General features: G+C 48.4%; 1 protein-coding gene across 2 annotated transcripts in view; it reads right to left on the reverse strand.

The window, feature by feature from the left end:
- Nucleotides 1–22,860, reverse strand: part of LOC137653483 (uncharacterized) — a 50,492-nt gene that overhangs the window by 22,979 nt on the left and 4,653 nt on the right. For both annotated transcript variants that reach the window (XR_011046491.1, XM_068386926.1), the window contains exon 4: nucleotides 1,996–2,214. Coding sequence is in view for 1 of the 2 variants with exons in the window: in XM_068386926.1 (XP_068243027.1) it covers nucleotides 1,996–2,214 (219 nt within the window). In the remaining variant the exon portion in view is untranslated. The remainder of the gene's footprint in view (nucleotides 1–1,995; nucleotides 2,215–22,860) is intronic.

Below are 22,860 nucleotides of genomic sequence, written 5' to 3' on the forward strand. Positions count from 1 at the left end.
AGTGTTATTAGGTGTGAGTACAGAGGAGAATGTGGAAAGAATACATACATACATACATATACCAAGGCACTTCCCCCAATTTTGGGGGGTAGCCGACATCAACAAATGAAACAAAACAAAAAGGGGACCTCTACTCTCTACGTTCCTCCCAGCCTAACAAGGGACTCAACCGAGTTCAGCTGGTACTGCTAGGGTGCCACAGCCCACCCTCCCCGTTATCCACCACAGATGAAGCTTCATAATGCTGAATCCCCTACTGCTGCTACCTCCGCGGTCATCCAAGGCACCGGAGGAAGCAGCAGGGCCTACCGGAACTGCGTCACAATCGCTCGCCATTCATTCCTATTTCTAGCACGCTCTCTTGCCTCTCTCACATCTATCCTCCTATCACCCAGAGCTTTCTTCACTACATCCATCCACCCAAACCTTGGCCTTCCTCTTGTACTTCTCCCATCAACTCTTGCATTCATCACCTTCTTTAGCAGACAGCCATTTTCCATTCTCTCAACATGGCCAAACCACCTCAACACATTCATATCCACTCTAGCTGCTAACTCATTTCTTACACCCGTTCTCACCCTCACCACTTCGTTCCTAACCCTATCTACTCAAGATACACCAGCCATACTCCTTAGACACTTCATCTCAAACACATTCAATTTCTGTCTCTCCGTCACTTTCATTCCCCACAACTGCGATCCATACATTACAGTTGGTACAATCACTTTCTCATATAGAAATCTCTTTACATTCATGCCCAACCCTCTATTTTTTACTACTCCCTTAACTGCCCCCAACACTTTGCAACCTTCATTCACTCTCTGACGTACATCTGCTTCCACTCCACCATTTGCTGCAACAACAGATCCCAAGTACTTAAACTGATCCACCTCCTCAAGTAACTCTCCATTCAACATAACATTCAACCTTGCACCAACTTCCAGACTATTCAGTGTATGTGTAGGCAAAAGAAAAAAGAGCTGTAACCAGAGAGGGATCCCATGTAATACAGTTTGGCCAGTCAAAGGAACTCTCTAGCGGTAGTAATGCAACGTCCACCCTTTCCCCACCAAGTACGAATCTCTTGCTTCATATATTGTTGCAACCCTTTCCACACCAACTAAGAATTTCTTGCTTTATAGCTATCATAATCAACAGCCAGCATTCACTTCCTCTAAGAAAAAGAAAGGTGAAAAGTCTGGTTAAGAACACAACAGTACAGTCGTCCATACTCGTTACGGTCAAAAACATAAGCGCTGAACTTTCAACGGAGGGGGGACCGGCTTTTTGCCCGAGCTCAAAACATGTTACGGTAACTACTTCATTAATAATTTCAATGGCAGTTCCAGCTTGCACTGAAAACATAGTTCCTATTCAATAGGCAAAAGGTTTGCATACACATAGAAACAGCTTAAATTAAGTACAGGGCTTCAATACCCCTTATCCAATGATTTACCTAGGCCCTCCTACATATCTTCATCCTCCAGCTGTTTTCATATCTATAGCATTTTTTACTAACTGTTCTTTATCACATATTTCAATACTTAATCTTTTCTCAGTATATTTTCAATTAGTTTAACACATCTGTACATCACCTTGCCACTTCCTTTTTTCATAACACAATCTTCCAACAATACTGAAAATAACCCTGAGCTTTCTATGGTCACACCTTTTCATATCTATCTATCTTAACAGTGTCTTTATTTCTGCTACAAAGTAACATGGGCCATATAGGTAATCTTCATAATTCAGGGATACCTTCAGTCAGATTATAGCTACTCCCTTTTCCCCCTTCTTCCTCTCAATCCCTGATTTATATTACCATATTTCTTTTATGTCTACTTATTCAAATACAGTATGTTATAATGTTCAACATATGCAGCTTTGTTTATGGAGCATACTGACTGAATTCATTTGTAAAACAGATTAATTATCAGTTTATTTCCTGCAATAACAGTACAGTATAACAAAATTTGAGTCTTAAAGCACTCTTACCTGAAACATTATCTCTCTCAGTTACTATTGTGCTATGCTCTTCCTTCCAAAGTTGACATATAGACTTCAAGCACTCCAATCTTACACAAAATTGTTCTGCATCAAATTTCAACAAATGCTCAGCTACATCCTGGCCAATTTGGTAAGCAAGTCGGTATTTTTCTTGTTCAGATAAAACATGATTTTGGGAGGTTTTTGTTTGGTCAAGATTCACAACTCCTAAATGAAGACAAAACAAAAATAATTGGATTAATTCACAACCTTAATACTGTAAATGAAATGATGTAGTATGACCAATTATGTTGAAAAGAACTATTAATTGTCTGCTGAGATTTTCAATCCCCTAAGTGTGAGTCCTTTAGGCCATTAATATCTAGGCAAAGTTATAGTTTTGATCCTTTTTACCCAAACACCAGAATTAAAGTCCAGTTACTTGAATTTATAAAGCCTGGACAATATGTTATTTTCATTAGTAAAATAAATTTTTGAATATACTTACCCGGTGATCATATAGCTGTCAGCTCTGCTGCCCGACAGAAAAACCTAAGGACGAAATACGCCAGCGATCGCTATACAGGTGGGGGTGTACATCAACAGCGCCATCTGTCGAGCAGGTACTCAAGTACTCCATGTCAACACAGAACCAATTTTCTCCTCGGCCCACTGGGTCTCTATTGGGGAGGAAGGGTGGGTCCTTTAATTTATGATCACCGGGTAAGGATATTCAAAAATTTATTTTACTAATGAAAAATGTTATTTTCATTAGTAAAATAAATTTTTGAATATACTTACCCGATAATCATGTAGCTGTCAACTCCGTTGCCCGACAGAAATCTACGGACGGGATACGCCAGCGATCGCTATACAAGAGGGGGGTGTACTCACCAGCGCCATCTGTGGTCAGGTACTGCAGTACTTCTTGTCAACACCACCTCAATTTTTTCCTCGGTCCACTGGTTCTCTATGGGGAGGAAGGGTGGGTCAATTAAATCATGATTATCGGGTAAGTATATTCAAAAATTTATTTTACTAATGAAAATAACATTTTTCAATATTAATCTTACCCGATAATCATGTAGCTGATTCACACCCAGGGGGGTGGGTGAAAACCAGTGTACATGTTAATCAAGAAGCTAAGTATCCCGTATTTCATTTTTATCAGTTATTCAAAATAACAAATGAAATTATAAGTACCTGGTAAGGAAGTCGACTTGAACCATTACTCTGCCTTTAATAAGTACGTCTTCCTTACTGAGCGCAGCGGTCCTCTTAGGAGGCTGAACAACTCTTAGGTGCTGAAGTATAAAGGGCTGCAACCCATACTAAAGGACCTCAACACAACCTCTAACCTAGGCGCTTCTCAAGAAAGAATTGACCACCCGCCAAATCAACAAGGATGCGGAAGGCTTCTTAGCCCACCGTAACAACCCAAAACAACAATAAAAGCATTCAAGAGAAAGGTTAAAAAGGTTATGGGATTAAGGGAATGTAGTGGTTGAGCCCTCACCTACTACTGCACTCGCTGCTACGAATGGTCCCAGGGTGTAGCAGTTCTCGTAAAGAGACTGGACATCTTTGAGATAGAATGATGCAAACACTGACTTGCTCCTCCAATAGGTTGCATCCATAATACTCTGCAGAGAACGGTTCTGTTTGAAGGCCACTGAAGTAGCCACAGCTCTCACTTCGTGTGTCCTTACCTTCAGCAAAGCAAGGTCTTCATCCTTCATGTGAGAATGAGCTTCTCTAATCAGAAGCCTTATGTAATAAGAAACTGCGTTCTTAGACATAGGCATCGAAGGTTTCTTAATGGCACACCATAAGGCCTCTGATTGCCCTCGTAAAGGTTTTGACCTTTTAAGATAGTACTTTAGAGCTCTGACAGGGCAAAGAACTCTCTCCAGTTCGTTACCCACCATGTTGGAAAGGCTAGGAATTTCGAACGATCTAGGCCAAGGACGTGAAGGAAGTTCATTTTTTGCTAAAAAACCGAGCTGTAAGGAACATGTAGCAGTCTCAGATGTGAATCCTATGTTCCTGCTGAAGGCGTGAACCTCACTAACTCTTTTGGCTGTTGCAAGGCAGACGAGGAAAAGAGTTTTGAGAGTAAGGTCTTTGAAAGAGGCTGACTGGAGAGGTTCAAATCTAGGTGACATAAGGAACCTTAGGACTACGTCTAGATTCCAGCCTGGAGTGGACAAGCGACGTTCTTTAGAGGTCTCAAAAGACCTAAGGATGTCCTGCAGATCTTTGTTGGAGGAAAGATCCAAGCCTCTGTGGCGGAAAACTGTTGCCAACATACTTCTGTACCCCTTGATCGTAGGGGCCGAAAGAGATCTAACATTCCTAAGATGTAACAGGAAGTCAGCAACTTGGGTTACAGTGGTACTGGTAGAGGAAACTGCATTGGCTCTGCACCAACTTCGGAAGACTTCCCACTTGGATTGATAGACTCTGCGAGTGGATATCCTCCTTGCTCTGGCAATCGCTCTGGCTGCCTCCTTCAAAAAGCCTCTAGCTCTAGAGAGTCTTTCGATAGTCTGAAGGCAGTCAGACGAAGAGCGTGGAGGCTTGGGTGTACCTTCTTTACGTGAGGTTGACGTAGAAGGTCCACTCTTAGAGGGAGAGTCCTGGGAACGTCGACCAGCCATTGCAGTACCTCTGTGAACCATTCTCTTGCAGGCCAAAGGGGAGCAACCAACGTCAGCCGTGTCCCTTCGTGAGAGACGAACTTCTGAAGAACCCTGTTGATGATCTTGAACGGCGGGAATGCATACAGATCGAGGTGGGACCAATCCAGCAGAAAAGCATCCACGTGAACTGTTGCCGGGTCTGGGATCGGGGAACAGTACAATGGGAGCCTCTTGGTCATCGAGGTAGCGAACAGATCTATCGTTGGCTGACCCCACAAGGCCCAAAGTCTGCTGCACACGTTCCTGTGAAGGGTCCATTCTGTGGGGATGACTTGACCCTTCTTGCTGAGGCGATCTGCCGAGACATTCATATTGCCCTGAATGAACCTCGTTAACAGCGTGAGCTTTCGACTTCTTGACCAAATGAGGAGGTCCCTTGCTATCTCGAACAGCTTCCTCGAGTGAGTCCCTCCCTGCTTGGAGATGTACGCCAAGGCTGTGGTGTTGTCGGAGTTCACCTCCACCACCTTGTTTAGCAGGAGGGACTTGAAGTTCATTAAGGCCAGATGGACTGCCAACAACTCCTTGCAATTGATGTGAAGCGTTTCCTGTTCCTGGTTCCATGTCCCCGAGCATTCCTGTCCGTCCAAGGTCGCGCCCCAGCCCGAGTCTGATGCGTCCGAGTAGAGATGAAGATCGGGGGTCTGAACAGCTAAAGAGAGACCCTCCTTGAGAAGGATGTTGCTCTTCCACCACATTAGAGTAGTCCTCATCTCTTTGGAAACAGGAATAGAGACCGCCTCGAGCGTCATATCCTTGTCCCAGTGAGCTGCTAGATGGAACTGAAGGGGGCGGAGGTGGAGTCTCCCTAACTCGATGAACAGGGCTAACGATGACAGAGTCCCTGTTAGACTCATCCACTGTCTCACCGAGCATCTGTTCTTTTTCAGCATGCTCAGGATGCACTCTAGGGCTTGGTTGATTCTTGGGGCCGACGGAAAAGCCCGAAAAGCTTGACTCTGAATCTCCATTCCCAGGTAAACGATGGTTTGGGAAGGAACAAGCTGGGACTTCTCTAAATTGACCAAAAGACCCAGTTCCTTGGTCAAATCCAAAGTCCATCTGAGACTCTCCAGACAGCGACGACTTGTGGGGGCTCTTAAAAGCCAGTCGTCTAAATAAAGGGAGGCTCTGATGTCCGCCAAGTGAAGGAATTTCGCAATATTCCTCATCAGTCGCGTAAACAACAGAGGTGCCGTGCTTAGGCCAAAACACAGGGCTTGGAATTGGTACACAACCTCTCCAAAGACGAATCTCAGAAAAGGTTGGGAGTCTGGATGGATGGGAACGTGAAAGTAGGCGTCTTTCAGATCCAACGAGACCATCCAGTCCTCCTGCCTGACCGCTGCTAGGACCGACTTCGTCGTCTCCATTGTGAACGTCTGCTTGGTGACATAAGCATTGAGCGCACTGACGTCCAGCACCGGTCTCCAACCTCCTGTCTTCTTGGCCACCAGGAAGAGACGGTTGTAAAAGCCCGGGGATTGATGATCCCGGACTATCACCACTGCCTCCTTCTGTAACAGGAGCGACACCTCTTGATGTAACGCTAGCCTCTTGTCCTTTTCCTTGTAGTTGGGAGAGAGGTTGATGGGAGAAGTGGTCAGAGGGGGATTGCGGCAGAACGGAATTCTGTAACCCTCCCTTAGCCACTTGACAGACTGAGCGTCTGCACCTCTTCTTTCCCAGGCTTGCCAGAAGGTCTTGAGTCTGGCTCCTACAGCTGTCTGGAGAGGAGGAAAGTCAATGCTTGCTTTTCGTGGACTTGGCACCTTTCTTGGACTTGCCCCTGTGACCGTCTGGACGGGAACCTCCTCGGCTGGGGGCTCTGCCACGAAAGGGCGGAATAAATCTGGTAGCAGGTGTATCAGCCACCGGGGTGCGGTAAGTTCTCGGTACTGAGGGTACAATTTTAGCCTTACGTGCTGAAGAGGCCATGAGGTCATGCGTGTCCTTCTGGATAAGAGCCGCAGCCATCTCTTTGATTAGCTCCTCCGGAAACAGGAACTTGGAGAGAGGAGCAAACAGTAACTGTGACCTCTGGCAAGAGGTGATACCAGTCGAAAGGTAGGAGCAAAGATGTTCCCTTTTCTTGAGGACTCCTGAGACAAAAATAGAAGCAAGTTCGCCAGAACCATCGCGAATTGCTTTGTCCATACAGGACATGATCAGCATGGCCGAGTCTTTGTCAGAAGGGGCAGTCTTCTTGCTCAAGGCCCCCAGGCACCAGTCGAGGAAATTAAAAATTTCAAAGGCGCGAAAGACTCCCTTCAAGAAGTGGTCCAGATCAGAAAAGGTCCAGCAAACCTTAGAGCGTCTCATAGCCGACCTACGGGGAGAGTCAACCAAACTTGAGAAGTCAGCCTGGGCAGAGGCAGGGACCCCCAAGCCTGGTTCCTCTCCCGTGGCATACCAGACGCCCGACTTAGAAGTCAGCTTAGGAGGAGGAAACATAAAAGACGTCCTTCCCAGTTGCTGCTTGGACTGCAACCAATCCCCTAAAATCCTCAAAGCTCTCTTTGATGATCTAGCGAAGACAAGCTTAGTGTAGGCAGACTTAATAGGCTGCATGCCTAGAGAAAACTCGGATGGAGGAGAACGAGGGGTTGCAGAAACAAAGTGTTCAGGGTATAACTCTCTGAACAGAGTCAGGACCTTACGAAAGTCTATGGAAGGTGGCAACGACTTGGGTTCCTCCACATCAGAAGAAGGATCATCCAGGTGAGCAGCTTCATCCTCAGAAACCTCATCACCTGAGGGTTGAGAAGCGAGAGGTAACGATAAAGCGGTATGCTGAATGGCTGAATCCTGAAGAACGGGTGCATGCGCACTTGCGGATTCATCATCAAGTCTCTGCTGAAGAGGATGAGGGCTGGCAATGACAAAGTCATGATGCTGGGATGAAGGAGGTTCTGCGGAGGTCTGAGGAGCAAGCGTGGTGAGAAGCGACTGCTGTAAGGCATGAGGGTCCTGCTGCATAGTATGCGGTTCATGTTGAATGGGAAGAGGCTCATGCTGCGAAGAATGCGGTTGCTGCATGCGTTGAGGCGGCTGCCTCATAGCATGAGGTTCCTGCCTCAAGGGTTGCGCCTGCCTCAAGGGTTGAGGAGGTGGCTGCGCAGAGAGAGGCTCTTGCCTCAAGAGTTGAGGTTCTTGCCTCAAGAGTTGAGGTTCTTGCCTCAAGAGTTGAGGTTCTTGCCTCAAGAGTTGAGGTTCTTGCCTCAAGAGTTGAGGTTCTTGCCTCAAGAGTTGAGGTTCTTGCCTCAAGAGTTGAGGTTCTCGCCTCAAGAGTTGAGGTTCTTGCCTCAAGAGTTGAGGTGGTTGCCGCAAGAGTTGAGGCTGCTGCCTCAAGGATGGTGGAGGTTGCCGCAACGCATGAGGTTGCTGCCTCGAGGATGGAGGAGGTTGTCGCAACGCATGAGGCTCCTGCCTCAAAGGTAGAGGAGGTTGCTGCAAAGCATGAGGCTCCTGCCTCAAGGGTTGAGGAGGTTGCCGCATAGCAAGAGGCTCCTGCCTCAAGGAAAGTGGAGGTTGCTGCATAGCGCTGGTATCTGGCAACTCCCAATGCGGCAGCTCACGCATGGAGGCAGGAGGAGCCTCAACATCATACGTCTGGCAGGGTGGAGGAGCGCTCGCAGGAGGAGGTGTGCTAACCTTCTCTGCCTGAAACTCCTGCATCAACACCGCAAGCTGCGACTGCATTGTCTGCAGCATAGCCAACTTGGGATCAACAGAAGTTGGAGCAGAGGCCTGTTGAGGCATCGCTTTACCTCTCTTAGGAGGCGTGCAGCCATCAGATGACTGCGGCGAGTCCGAACTGGCCCAGTGGCTACACCTGGGCTGTTGGACTCGCTCGGTCTGGACCTTACGCTTAAGAGGCCTTGAGACCTGGGTCCAGCGTTTCCTCCCGGAAACCTCTTCCGCAGACGAGGAAATTAAGGGCTCAATCGTCTGGGAGTGGAAGTGACGATCTCTATAAGATACGCCCGCAACCACTGAGGATACAACTGTGCGCCGATCAAGGCCTGCCAAACCCTTTTGCCCTTCGACATTGCTTCTCCCCTGGGCTTGGGAGCTTGCAAGAGGTCCCGGACTGGGAGGACGACTGGCACGCACAGAAGTATCCTCATGCGCAACACTGACACTGACACTAGGCACAGCACTGGCACTACCACTTCCCACTGCACTTTTCACTTTAAGTTCCTTGACATCTGCCAAGAGAAATTTGTGGTCACTCACTACAGACTCCACCTTATCACCTAAAGCCTGAATGGCACGTAACACATCCGACATATCAGGCTGAGCACTCGTAATAGGTTCGGGGGTCACCACTACAGGGGAAGGAAAAGGTTGAGGATCATGGGGGGAGGAATAAACCAAAGAGCGAGAAGAACTCCTCCTAACTCTCTCCCTCTCTAACTTAGCCGTATACTTGAGGAATTCATTAAAATCGAATTCCGAAAGCCCGGCACATTCCTCACATCGATCTTCCAACTGACAGGATTTTCCCCTACAGTCGGAACAAACGGTGTGAGGATCAACCGAGGCCTTCGGAAGACGCCTACTACAAGTCCTAACACTACATCGTCTTTGTCTAAGAGCTTGAGAATGGTCGGACATCTTGAATTAGAGAACAGTCAAGGGGGGTTTCCAAATTAAAGCAAAGACCGTTATACCATTAATCAAAATCAATCCAAAAGCTATCTAAGCTAAGGGAAAAGCTTCCTGTATAGCGAAGGCTAAATTTCAGAGCAATACTTCACCAAAACCGTGAACAAAGACTCCAAAATCAACAGCGTATCCATGTAGGTCTTGCCGGCGGCACGACAGAGGAAAAATTGAGGTGGTGTTGACAAGAAGTACTGCAGTACCTGACCACAGATGGTGCTGGTGAGTACACCCCCCTCTTGTATAGCGATCGCTGGCGTATCCCGTCCGTAGATTTCTGTCGGGCAACGGAGTTGACAGCTACATGATTATCGGGTAAGATTAATATTGAAAATAACATTTTTCAATATTAAACTTACCCGGTGATCATATAGCTGATTCACACCCAGGGGGTGGGTAGAGACCAGCATATATGTTAACATTAAGAGCTAAGTATTTCGTATTTCATTTTAGCAGTTATTCAAAATAACAAACATAAAATTAATAAGTACCTGGTAAGGAAGTCGACTTGAACAATTACTCTGCCTTTTTTTAAGTACGTCTTCCTTACTGAGCCTCGCGATCCTCATAGGATGCTGAGCGACTCCTAGGAGCTGAAGTATGAAGGGTTGCAACCCATACTAAAGGACCTCATCAAAACCTCTAATCTAGGCGCTTCTCAAGAAAGAATTTGACCACCCGCCAAATCAACCAGGATGCGAAAGGCTTCTTAGCCTTCCGGACAACCCAAAAATGTTATTTTCATTAGTAAAATAAATTTTTGAATATACTTACCCGGTGATCATATAGCTGTCAGCTCTGCTGCCCGACAGAAAAACCTAAGGACGAAATACGCCAGCGATCGCTATACAGGTGGGGGTGTACATCAACAGCGCCATCTGTCGAGCAGGTACTCAAGTACTCCATGTCAACACAGAACCAATTTTCTCCTCGGCCCACTGGGTCTCTATTGGGGAGGAAGGGTGGGTCCTTTAATTTATGATCACCGGGTAAGTATATCCAAAAATTTATTTTACTAATGAAAATAACATTTTTCAATATCAAACTTACCCGGTGATCATATAGCTGATTCACACCCAGGGGGGTGGGTAGAGACCAGCATATATGTTAACATTAAGAGCTAAGTATTTCGTATTTCATTTTAGCAGTTATTCAAAATAACAAACATAAAATTAATAAGTACCTGGTAAGGAAGTCGACTTGAACAATTACTCTGCCTTTTTTTAAGTACGTCTTCCTTACTGAGCCTCGCGATCCTCATAGGATGCTGAGCGACTCCTAGGAGCTGAAGTATGAAGGGTTGCAACCCATACTAAAGGACCTCATCAAAACCTCTAATCTAGGCGCTTCTCAAGAAAGAATTTGACCACCCGCCAAATCAACCAGGATGCGAAAGGCTTCTTAGCCTTCCGGACAACCCAAAAAACAACAATAAAAAGCATTTCAAGAGAAAGATTAAAAAGGTTATGGGATTAGGGGAATGTAGTGGTTGAGCCCTCACCCACTACTGCACTCGCTGCTACGAATGGTCCCAGGGTGTAGCAGTTCTCGTAAAGAGACTGGACATCTTTAAGGTAAAATGATGCGAACACTGACTTGCTTCTCCAATAGGTTGCATCCATTACACTCTGCAGAGATCTGTTTTGTTTGAAGGCCACTGAAGTTGCGACAGCTCTAACTTCATGTGTCCTTACCTTCAGCAAAGCATGGTCCTCCTCATTCAGATGGGAATGAGCTTCTCGAATCAAAAGTCTGATATAATAAGAAACTGCATTCTTCGACATAGGTAAAGAAGGTTTCTTAATGGCGCACCATAAAGCTTCTGACTGTCCACGTAATGGTTTAGTACGTCTCAAATAGTACTTAAGAGCTCTTACAGGGCATAGTACTCTTTCTTGTTCATTTCCAACCAAATTAGCAAGGCTTGGAATATCGAACGATTTGGGCCAAGGACGAGAAGGAAGTTCGTTTTTGGCTAAAAAACCAAGCTGTAAGGAACATGTAGCCGTTTCAGATGTAAATCCAATGTTCCTGCTGAAGGCGTGTATCTCACTGACTCTTTTAGCTGTTGCTAAGCAGACGAGGAAAAGAGTTTTCAAAGTGAGATCTTTAAAAGAGGCTGATTGAAGTGGTTCGAACCTTGCTGACATAAGGAATCTTAGTACCACGTCTAAGTTCCAACCTGGTGTGGCCAACCGACGCTCTTTCGAGGTCTCAAAAGACTTAAGGAGGTCCTGTAGATCTTTGTTGTTGGAAAGATCTAAGCCTCTGTGACGGAAGACTGCTGCCAACATGCTTCTGTAACCCTTGATCGTGGGAGCTGAAAGGGATCTTTCCTTCCTTAGGTATAAAAGGAAGCCAGCTATCTGAGTTACAGAGGTACTGGTTGAGGATACTGATTTCGACTTGCACCAGCTTCGGAAGACTTCCCACTTCGACTGGTAGACTTTGAGAGTGGATGTCCTCCTTGCTCTAGCAATCGCTCTGGCTGCCTCCTTCGAAAAGCCTCTAGCTCTCGAGAGTCTTTCGATAGTCTGAAGGCAGTCAGACGAAGAGCGTGGAGGCTTGGGTGTACCTTCTTTACATGCGGCTGACGCAGAAGGTCCACTCTTAGAGGAAGTGTTCTGGGAACGTCTACTAGCCATTGCAGTACCTCGGTGAACCATTCTCTCGCGGGCCAGAGGGGAGCAACCAACGTCAACCTTGTCCCTTCGTGAGAGGCGAACTTCTGCAGTACTCTGTTGACAATCTTGAACGGGGGGAACGCATAAAGGTCTAGATGGGACCAATCCAGAAGAAAGGCATCTATGTGAACTGCTGCTGGGTCCGGAATCGGTGAGCAATAAATTGGGAGCCTCTTAGTCATCGAGGTTGCGAACAGATCTATGGTAGGCTGACCCCACAAGGCCCATAGTCTGTTGCATACATTCTTGTGAAGGGTCCACTCTGTTGGGATGATTTGACCCTTCCGGCTGAGGCGGTCTGCCATGACATTCATGTCACCTTGAATGAACCTCGTTACTAGGGATATGTTTCGATCTCTTGACCAGGTGAGGAGGTCCCTTGCGATCTCATACAACGTCATCGAATGAGTCCCTCCTTGCTTGGAGATGTACGCCAAGGCTGTGGTGTTGTCGGAGTTCACCTCCACCACCTTGCCTAGAAGGAGGGACTTGAAGCTTCTCAAGGCCAGATGAACTGCCAGTAGCTCCTTGCAGTTGATGTGCAACGTTCTTTGATTCGTATTCCACGTGCCCGAGCATTCCCGACCGTCCAATGTCGCACCCCAGCCCGTGTCCGATGCGTCCGAGAAGAGAAGGTGGTCGGGGGTCTGAACAGCCAGTGGCAGACCCTCCCTGAGGAGAATGTTGTTCTTCCACCAAGTCAGTGAAGACTTCATCTTCTCGGAAATAGGAACCGAGACCGCTTCTAGCGTCTTGTCCTTTCTCCAGTGAACAGCTAGGTGAAATTGAAGGGGTCGGAGGTGGAGTCTCCCTAACGCGATGAACTGGTCCAGTGATGAAAGCGTCCCTATCAGACTCATCCACTGTCTGACTGAACATCGGTCCTTCTTCAGCATGTTCTGGATGCATTCTTGGGCTTGACTGATTCTGGGGGCCGACGGAAAAGCCCGAAAAGCTTGACTCTGAATCTCCATTCCTAGGTATACTATAGTTTGGGATGGGACGAGTTGGGACTTTTCCATATTGACCAGGAGACCCAATTCCTCGGTCAGATCCAGAGTCCACTTTAGATTCTCCAGACAGCGACGACTTGACGCAGCTCTTAAAAGCCAGTCGTCCAAATAGAGGGAGGCTCTGATGTCTGCTAAATGCAGGAATTTGGCAATATTCCTCATCAGTTTGGTAAAAACTAGAGGTGCCGTGCTTAGGCCAAAGCACAGGGCTTGGAACTGGTATACAACCTTCCCGAAAACGAACCTTAGAAAAGGTTGGGAATCTGGGTGGATGGGGACGTGAAAGTAAGCGTCCTTTAGGTCTAACGAGACCATCCAGTCTTCCTTCCTGACCGATGCTAGAACCGACTTTGTCGTCTCCATGGTGAACGTCTGCTTTGTGACAAAGACATTCAGAGCACTGACGTCTAGCATCGGTCTCCACCCTCCTGTCTTCTTCGCCACTAAGAAGAGACGGTTGTAGAAGCCCGGGGATTGATGGTCCCGGACTATGACTACCGCTCCCTTTTGAAGTAAGAGAAACACCTCTTGCTGTAAAGCTAGCCTCTTGTCCTCCTCTCTGTACCTGGGAGAGAGGTCGATGGGAGTTGTTGCTAGAGGGGGCTTGCGCAAGAATGGAATCCTGTACCCCTCTCTGAGTAACTTCACAGACTGTGCGTCTGCGCCCCTGTTCTCCCAGGCCTGCCAGTAGTTCTTGAGCCTGGCTCCCACTGCTGTCTGAAGAAGGTGGCAGTCAGACTCTGCCTCTAGAGGACTTGGAACCCTTCTTCTTGCTCCCACGTTGACTTTCGGCACGAGCACCTCCTCTGCTGGAGGCTCTGCCACGAAAGGGCGGAATGAACCTTGACGCTGGAGTGTCCATCCTGGGTCTAGGCACGGATGGCAAAGGGGTGGCTTTGCGTGCGGATGACGCCACCAGGTCATGAGTGTCTTTCTGGATCAAGGAGGCGGCAATCTCCTTGATCAACTCTTCAGGGAAGAGACACTTCGAGAGCGGAGCAAACATAAGTTCCGACTTTTGACATGGGGTGACTCCAGCAGACAAGAAGGAGCAAAGGTGATCCCGCTTCTTGAGGACCTCGGACACGAAAGAAGCCGCAAGCTCACTAGAACCATCCCGTATGGCTTTGTCCATGCAGGACATAATGAGCATGGAAGTTTCCTTATCAGAAGGGGAGGTCTTCCTGCTCAACGCTCCCAAACACCAGTCCAAGAAGTTAAAGACTTCGAATGCACGGAAAACTCCTTTCATAAGATGGTCCATATCCGAAGGAGTCCAGCAAATCTTGGAGCGTCTCATAGCCAGCCTGCGGGGAGAGTCTACCAGACTTGAGAAGTCGCCCTGGGCAGAGGCAGGAACTCCCAAGCCGAGAACTTCTCCCGTGGCATACCAGACGCTAGATCTGGAAGCAAGCTTGGCCGGGGGAAACATGAAGGTTGTCTTCCCAAGTTGCTTTTTGGACTGCAACCACTCTCCCAGTACCCTTAAAGCTCTCTTGGACGAGCGCGCGAGTACGAGCTTCGTAAAGGCAGGTGCTGCTGACTGCATGCCGAAAGCGAACTCAGAGGGAGGCGAGCGTGGTGCTGCAGACACAAACTGATCCGGATATAAATCCTTGAACAGCGCAAGCACTTTCCTAAAGTCTAAGGAGGGAGGCGTGGTCTTGGGTTCGTCAATGTCCGAGTGTTGGTCGTCAAGATGTGCAGCTTCGTCATCATCAGAGAGTCCATCGTCTGAATGTTGAGGAGGAAGCGGCAAAGGAGTAGGTAAAAGCTGGACGGCTGAGTCCGGCAGCACGGGTGCATGCGTGACTGCACTGGACCCAACGTCATGCAACTGTTGGTCAGTCTGAGAACTGGCAACAACCATAGCTGAGTGGGGACGCAAAGCGTCTACTCCTGACTGTGGTCGGATAGCGGAGACCACCGTGGGTTGCGGAGGCTGACGCACCGCGTCAAAACACGGCAACTTAACTCCACCCTCCTGTTGTTGTGGTAGCACACGAACGTCAACGGAGGGTTCCGTGCGTCGGTGAACGTCAACATGCGTCTGGCAGGGTCGACTGCGCATGGGTGGAGGAGCTCTCACAGCTGGAGTGAGGGAACAGGCAGCCTCAGCGTCTGCTGGGCGCACAACCGTGGTAGGTTGTAGGCTAACGGGTGCAGCGTCAACCTTCTCCGCACGATACTCCTGCATAAAGGAAGCTAACTGAGTCTGCATAGACTGTAGCAAAGACCACTTAGGGTCTACAGCAGCTGGTGCGGCAACAGACGGAGTTACTGCCTGTTGCGGTACCACTTTGCCTCTCTTAGGAGGTGTGCAGTCGTCGGAGGACTGCAGCGAGTCCGAACTGACCCAGTGGCTACACCTGGGCCGTTGGACTTGCTCGGAAGGGACCTTGCGTTTATGAGGCCCTGAGACCTTGGTCCATCGTTTCTGGCGTGAAACCTCTTCCGCAGACGAGGAATGAACGGGCTCACTCGTCTTCTTGTGGGTGGGACGATCTAGGCAAGATACGTCCGAAACCACGGAGGGAACGTCTGTCCGCTGATTAAAGCCTGTCGAACCCTTTGGTCGTACGACATTGCTTCTCCCCTGGGCTTGGGAGCTTGCAAGAGGTCCCGGACTGGGAGGACGACAGGCACGAACAGACGCACCCTCGTGCGTAACACTGACACTTTTCACTGCACAAACACTCACTTCACTTCCCACTGCACTCTTACCTTTCAACTCCCTGACGTCAGCCATGAGTTGATTGCGGTCATTCGCCAATGACTCGACTCTCTCACCCAGAGCCTGGATGGCACGCATCATATCTGCCATCGAAGGTTGATGAGAGCTAGCAGGGGGGTCGGGTGCAACCACTACAGGGGAAGGAATAGGTTGTGGGGCATGGGGAGAGGAAAAATCTACTGAGCGAGACGAACTCCTCCTGATTCTATCCTTCTCTAGCCTACGTGCATATTTCAGGAATTCTTGAAAATCGAATTCCGAAAGCCCAACGCATTCCTCACATCGATCTTCCAATTGACAGGCTTTACCCCTACAATTGGAACAAATGGTGTGCGGATCGATAGAGGCCTTCGGAAGACGCCTTGAACAGTCCCTAGCGCTACACTTCCTGTACTTGGGGACTTGAGAAGGGTCAGACATCTTGAATTAGTCAAAGGGGGGAATTCAAAATCTATCCAAGTCGTCAACCAATAATCCAAAATTCAATAAAAGAATGCAAGGAAGTATTGAAGATAACTTCTGCACAGCGATAGCTAATAACCAGAAATGAATACTTCACCAAATAACGTGAAAATCAATCCAGAAAACAACAGCGTATTTAGTAGGTCTTGCCGGTGGCACGACAGAGAGAAAATTGGTTCTGTGTTGACATGGAGTACTTGAGTACCTGCTCGACAGATGGCGCTGTTGATGTACACCCCCACCTGTATAGCGATCGCTGGCGTATTTCGTCCTTAGGTTTTTCTGTCGGGCAGCAGAGCTGACAGCTATATGATCACCGGGTAAGTTTAATATTGAAAAAACAACAATAAAAAGCATTTCAAGAGAAAGATTAAAAAGGTTATGGGATTAGGGGAATGTAGTGGTTGAGCCCTCACCCACTACTGCACTCGCTGCTACGAATGGTCCCAGGGTGTAGCAGTTCTCGTAAAGAGACTGGACATCTTTAAGGTAAAATGATGCGAACACTGACTTGCTTCTCCAATAGGTTGCATCCATTACACTCTGCAGAGATCTGTTTTGTTTGAAGGCCACTGAAGTTGCGACAGCTCTAACTTCATGTGTCCTTACCTTCAGCAAAGCATGGTCCTCCTCATTCAGATGGGAATGAGCTTTCGAATCAAAAGTCTGATATAATAAGAAACTGCATTCTTCGACATAGGTAAAGAAGGTTTCTTAATGGCGCACCATAAAGCTTCTGACTGTCCACGTAATGGTTTAGTACGTCTCAAATAGTACTTAAGAGCTCTTACAGGGCATAGTACTCTTTCTTGTTCATTTCCAACCAAATTAGCAAGGCTTGGAATATCGAACGATTTGGGCCAAGGACGAGAAGGAAGTTCGTTTTTGGCTAAAAAACCAAGCTGTAAGGAACATGTAGCCGTTTCAGATGTAAATCCAATGTTCCTGCTGAAGGCGTGTATCTCACTGACTCTTTTAGCTGTTGCTAAGCAGACGAGGAAAAGAGTTTTCAAAGTGAGATCTTTAAAAGAGGCTGATTGAAGTGGTTCGAACCTTGCTGACATAAGGAATCTTAGTACCACGTCTAAGTTCCAACCTGGTGTGGCCAACCGACGCTCCTTCGAGGTCTCAAAAGACTTAAGGAGGTCCTGTAGATCTTTGTTGTTGGAAAGATCTAAGCCTCTGTGACGGAAGACTGCTGCCAACATGCTTCTGTAACCCTTGATCGTGGGAGCTGAAAGGGATCTTTCCTTCCTTAGGTATAAAAGGAAGTCAGCTATCTGAGTTACAGAGGTACTGGTTGAGGATACTGATTTCGACTTGCACCAGCTTCGGAAGACTTCCCACTTCGACTGGTAGACTTTGAGAGTGGATGTCCTCCTTGCTCTAGCAATCGCTCTGGCTGCCTCCTTCGAAAAGCCTCTAGCTCTCGAGAGTCTTTCGATAGTCTGAAGGCAGTCAGACGAAGAGCGTGGAGGCTTGGGTGTACCTTCTTTACATGCGGCTGACGCAGAAGGTCCACTCTTAGAGGAAGTGTTCTGGGAACGTCTACTAGCCATTGCAGTACCTCGGTGAACCATTCTCTCGCGGGCCAGAGGGGAGCAACCAACGTCAACCTTGTCCCTTCGTGAGAGGCGAACTTCTGCAGTACTCTGTTGACAATCTTGAACGGGGGGAACGCATAAAGGTCTAGATGGGACCAATCCAGAAGAAAGGCATCTATGTGAACTGCTGCTGGGTCCGGAATCGGTGAGCAATAAATTGGGAGCCTCTTAGTCATCGAGGTTGCGAACAGATCTATGGTAGGCTGACCCCACAAGGCCCATAGTCTGTTGCATACATTCTTGTGAAGGGTCCACTCTGTTGGGATGATTTGACCCTTCCGGCTGAGGCGGTCTGCCATGACATTCATGTCGCCTTGAATGAACCTCGTTACTAGGGATATGTTTCGATCTCTTGACCAGGTGAGGAGGTCCCTTGCGATCTCGTACAACGTCATCGAATGAGTCCCTCCTTGCTTGGAGATGTACGCCAAGGCTGTGGTGTTGTCGGAGTTCACCTCCACCACCTTGCCTAGAAGGAGGGACTTGAAGCTTCTCAAGGCCAGATGAACTGCCAGTAGCTCCTTGCAGTTGATGTGCAACGTTCTTTGATCCGTATTCCACGTGCCCGAGCATTCCCGACCGTCCAATGTCGCACCCCAGCCCGTGTCCGATGCGTCCGAGAAGAGAAGGTGGTCGGGGGTCTGAACAGCCAGTGGCAGACCCTCCCTGAGGAGAATGTTGTTCTTCCACCAAGTCAGTGAAGACTTCATCTTCTCGGAAATAGGAACCGAGACCGCTTCTAGCGTCTTGTCCTTTCTCCAGTGAACAGCTAGGTGAAATTGAAGGGGTCGGAGGTGGAGTCTCCCTAACGCGATGAACTGGTCCAGTGATGAAAGCGTCCCTATCAGACTCATCCACTGTCTGACTGAACATCGGTCCTTCTTCAGCATGTTCTGGATGCATTCTTGGGCTTGACTGATTCTGGGGGCCGACGGAAAAGCCCAAAAGCTTGACTCTGAATCTCCATTCCTAGGTATACTATAGTTTGGGATGGGACGAGTTGGGACTTTTCCATATTGACCAGGAGACCCAATTCCTCGGTCAGATCCAGAGTCCACTTTAGATTCTCCAGACAGCGACGACTTGACGCAGCTCTTAAAAGCCAGTCGTCCAAATAGAGGGAGGCTCTGATGTCTGCTAAATGCAGGAATTTGGCAATATTCCTCATCAGTTTGGTAAAAACTAGAGGTGCCGTGCTTAGGCCAAAGCACAGGGCTTGGAACTGGTATACAACCTTCCCGAAAACGAACCTTAGAAAAGGTTGGGAATCTGGGTGGATGGGGACGTGAAAGTAAGCGTCCTTTAGGTCTAACGAGACCATCCAGTCTTCCTTCCTGACCGATGCTAGAACCGACTTTGTCGTCTCCATGGTGAACGTCTGCTTTGTGACAAAGACATTCAGAGCACTGGCGTCTAGTACCGGTCTCCACCCTCCTGTCTTCTTCGCCACTAAGAAGAGACGGTTGTAGAAGCCCGGGGATTGATGGTCCCGGACTATGACTACCGCTCCCTTTTGAAGTAAGAGAGACACCTCTTGCTGTAAAGCTAGCCTCTTGTCCTCCTCTCTGTACCTGGGAGAGAGGTCGATGGGAGTTGTTGCTAGAGGGGGCTTGCGCAAGAATGGAATCCTGTACCCCTCTCTGAGTAACTTCACAGACTGTGCGTCTGCGCCCCTGTTCTCCCAGGCCTGCCAGTAGTTCTTGAGCCTGGCTCCCACTGCTGTCTGAAGAAGGTGGCAATCAGACTCTGCCTCTAGAGGACTTGGAACCCTTCTTCTTGCTCCCACGTTGACTTTCGGCACGAGCACCTCCTCTGCTGGAGGCTCTGCCACGAAAGGGCGGAATGAACCTTGACGCTGGAGTGTCCATCCTGGGTCTAGGCACGGATGGCAAAGGGGTGGCTTTGCGTGCGGATGACGCCACCAGGTCATGAGTGTCTTTCTGGATCAAGGAGGCGGCAATCTCCTTGATCAACTCTTCAGGGAAGAGACACTTCGAGAGCGGAGCAAACATAAGTTCCGACTTTTGACATGGGGTGACTCCAGCAGACAAGAAGGAGCAAAGGTGATCCCGCTTCTTGAGGACCCCGGACACGAAAGAAGCCGCAAGCTCACTAGAACCATCCCGTATGGCTTTGTCCATGCAGGACATAATGAGCATGGAAGTTTCCTTATCAGAAGGGGAGGTCTTCCTGCTCAACGCTCGCAAACACCAGTCCAAGAAGTTAAAGACTTCGAATGCACGGAAAACTCCTTTCATAAGATGGTCCATATCCGAAGGAGTCCAGCAAATCTTGGAGCGTCTCATAGCCAGCCTGCGGGGAGAGTCTACCAGACTTGAGAAGTCGCCCTGGGCAGAGGCAGGAACTCCCAAGCCGAGAACTTCTCCCGTGGCATACCAGACGCTAGATCTGGAAGCAAGCTTGGCCGGGGGAAACATGAAGGTTGTCTTCCCAAGTTGCTTTTTGGACTGCAACCACTCTCCCAGTACCCTTAAAGCTCTCTTGGACGAGCGCGCGAGTACGAGCTTCGTAAAGGCAGGTGCTGCTGACTGCATGCCGAAAGCGAACTCAGAGGGAGGCGAGCGTGGTGCTGCAGACACAAACTGATCCGGATATAAATCCTTGAACAGCGCAAGCACTTTCCTAAAGTCTAAGGAGGGAGGCGTGGTCTTGGGTTCGTCAATGTCCGAGTGTTGGTCGTCAAGATGTGCAGCTTCGTCATCATCAGAGAGTCCATCGTCTGAATGTTGAGGAGGAAGCGGCAAAGGAGTAGGTAAAAGCTGGACGGCTGAGTCCGGCAGCACGGGTGCATGCGTGACTGCACTGGACCCAACGTCATGCAACTGTTGGTCAGTCTGAGAACTGGCAACAACCATAGCTGAGTGGGGACGCAAAGCGTCTACTCCTGACTGTGGTCGGATAGCGGAGACCACCGTGGGTTGCGGAGGCTGACGCACCGCGTCAAAACACGGCAACTTAACTCCACCCTCCTGTTGTTGTGGTAGCACACGAACGTCAACGGAGGGTTCCGTGCGTCGGTGAACGTCAACATGCGTCTGGCAGGGTCGACTGCGCATGGGTGGAGGAGCTCTCACAGCTGGAGTGAGGGAGCAGGCAGCCTCAGCGTCTGCTGGGCGCACAACCGTGGTAGGTTGTAGGCTAACGGGTGCAGCGTCAACCTTCTCCGCACGATACTCCTGCATAAAGGAAGCTAACTGAGTCTGCATAGACTGTAGCAAAGACCACTTAGGGTCTACAGCAGCTGGTGCGGCAACAGACGGAGTTACTGCCTGTTGCGGTACCACTTTGCCTCTCTTAGGAGGTGTGCAGTCGTCGGAGGACTGCAGCGAGTCCGAACTGACCCAGTGGCTACACCTGGGCCGTTGGACTTGCTCGGAAGGGACCTTGCGTTTAAGAGGCCGTGAGACCTTGGTCCATCGTTTCTGGCGTGAAACCTCTTCCGCAGACGAGGAATGAATGGGCTCACTCGTCTTCTTGTGGGTGGGACGATCTAGGCAAGATACGTCCGAAACCACGGAGGGAACGTCTGTCCGCTGATTAAAGCCTGTCGAACCCTTTGGTCGTACGACATTGCTTCTCCCCTGGGCTTGGGAGCTTGCAAGAGGTCCCGGACTGGGAGGACGACAGGCACGAACAGACGCACCCTCGTGCGTAACACTGACACTTTTCACTGCACAAACACTCACTTCACTTCCCACTGCACTCTTACCTTTCAACTCCCTGACGTCAGCCATGAGTTGATTGCGGTCATTCGCCAATGACTCGACTCTCTCACCCAGAGCCTGGATGGCACGCATCATATCTGCCATCGAAGGTTGATGAGAGCTAGCAGGGGGGTCGGGTGCAACCACTACAGGGGAAGGAATAGGTTGTGGGGCATGGGGAGAGGAAAAATCTACTGAGCGAGACGAACTCCTCCTGATTCTATCCTTCTCTAGCCTACGTGCATATTTCAGGAATTCTTGAAAATCGAATTCCGAAAGCCCAACGCATTCCTCACATCGATCTTCCAATTGACAGGCTTTACCCCTACAATTGGAACAAATGGTGTGCGGATCGATAGAGGCCTTCGGAAGACGCCTTGAACAGTCCCTAGCGCTACACTTCCTGTACTTGGGGACTTGAGAAGGGTCAGACATCTTGAATTAGTCAAAGGGGGGAATTCAAAATCTATCCAAGTCGTCAACCAATAATCCAAAATTCAATAAAAGAATGCAAGGAAGTATTGAAGATAACTTCTGCACAGCGATAGCTAATAACCAGAAATGAATACTTCACCAAATAACGTGAAAATCAATCCAGAAAACAACAGCGTATTAAGTAGGTCTTGCCGGTGGCACGACAGAGAGAAAATTGGTTCTGTGTTGACATGGAGTACTTGAGTACCTGCTCGACAGATGGCGCTGTTGATGTACACCCCCACCTGTATAGCGATCGCTGGCGTATTTCGTCCTTAGGTTTTTCTGTTGGGCAGCAGAGCTGACAGCTATATGATCACCGGGTAAGTTTAATATTGAAAAATTATCATTAGTGGAATACTAAGGGTTGTACTCAACTAAGCTTTGTTTTGAATCTTACTAATTTTACTCCTCCTCCAGTATTCACCTGAACATCAAACTAGTTTTAATGACTTTTAAAAAATATACACTCAGACCATGGATCTAAAACTGTAAAATCCTTTAATTGAAAAAAGCAAATTAGACAAAGGCTAGGTTAAGTAAAATTTGGAAATGAAATCACCAGAAATTACATATAAAAACAGGGCTGTATATCAGTTTAGTGAGATCTGTGTTACTGTATAGACATGAATCATGGTATGATAATGAAACAATCTCCAACATATTTAGCAGATATGAAAACAAAGCACTCAGAATAACATTGGGGGTTAAATGGTAAGACAGGATTAGAAACGAAAGTATAAGAGATTACTCGAGTGCCATAAGTGGATGAGATCATGGTGATGGGTAGATGGAGATGGTTTATGCA

This window comes from Palaemon carinicauda, chromosome 14 (genome assembly GCF_036898095.1).
Source record: "Palaemon carinicauda isolate YSFRI2023 chromosome 14, ASM3689809v2, whole genome shotgun sequence".
Taxonomy (NCBI): domain Eukaryota; kingdom Metazoa; phylum Arthropoda; class Malacostraca; order Decapoda; family Palaemonidae; genus Palaemon; species Palaemon carinicauda.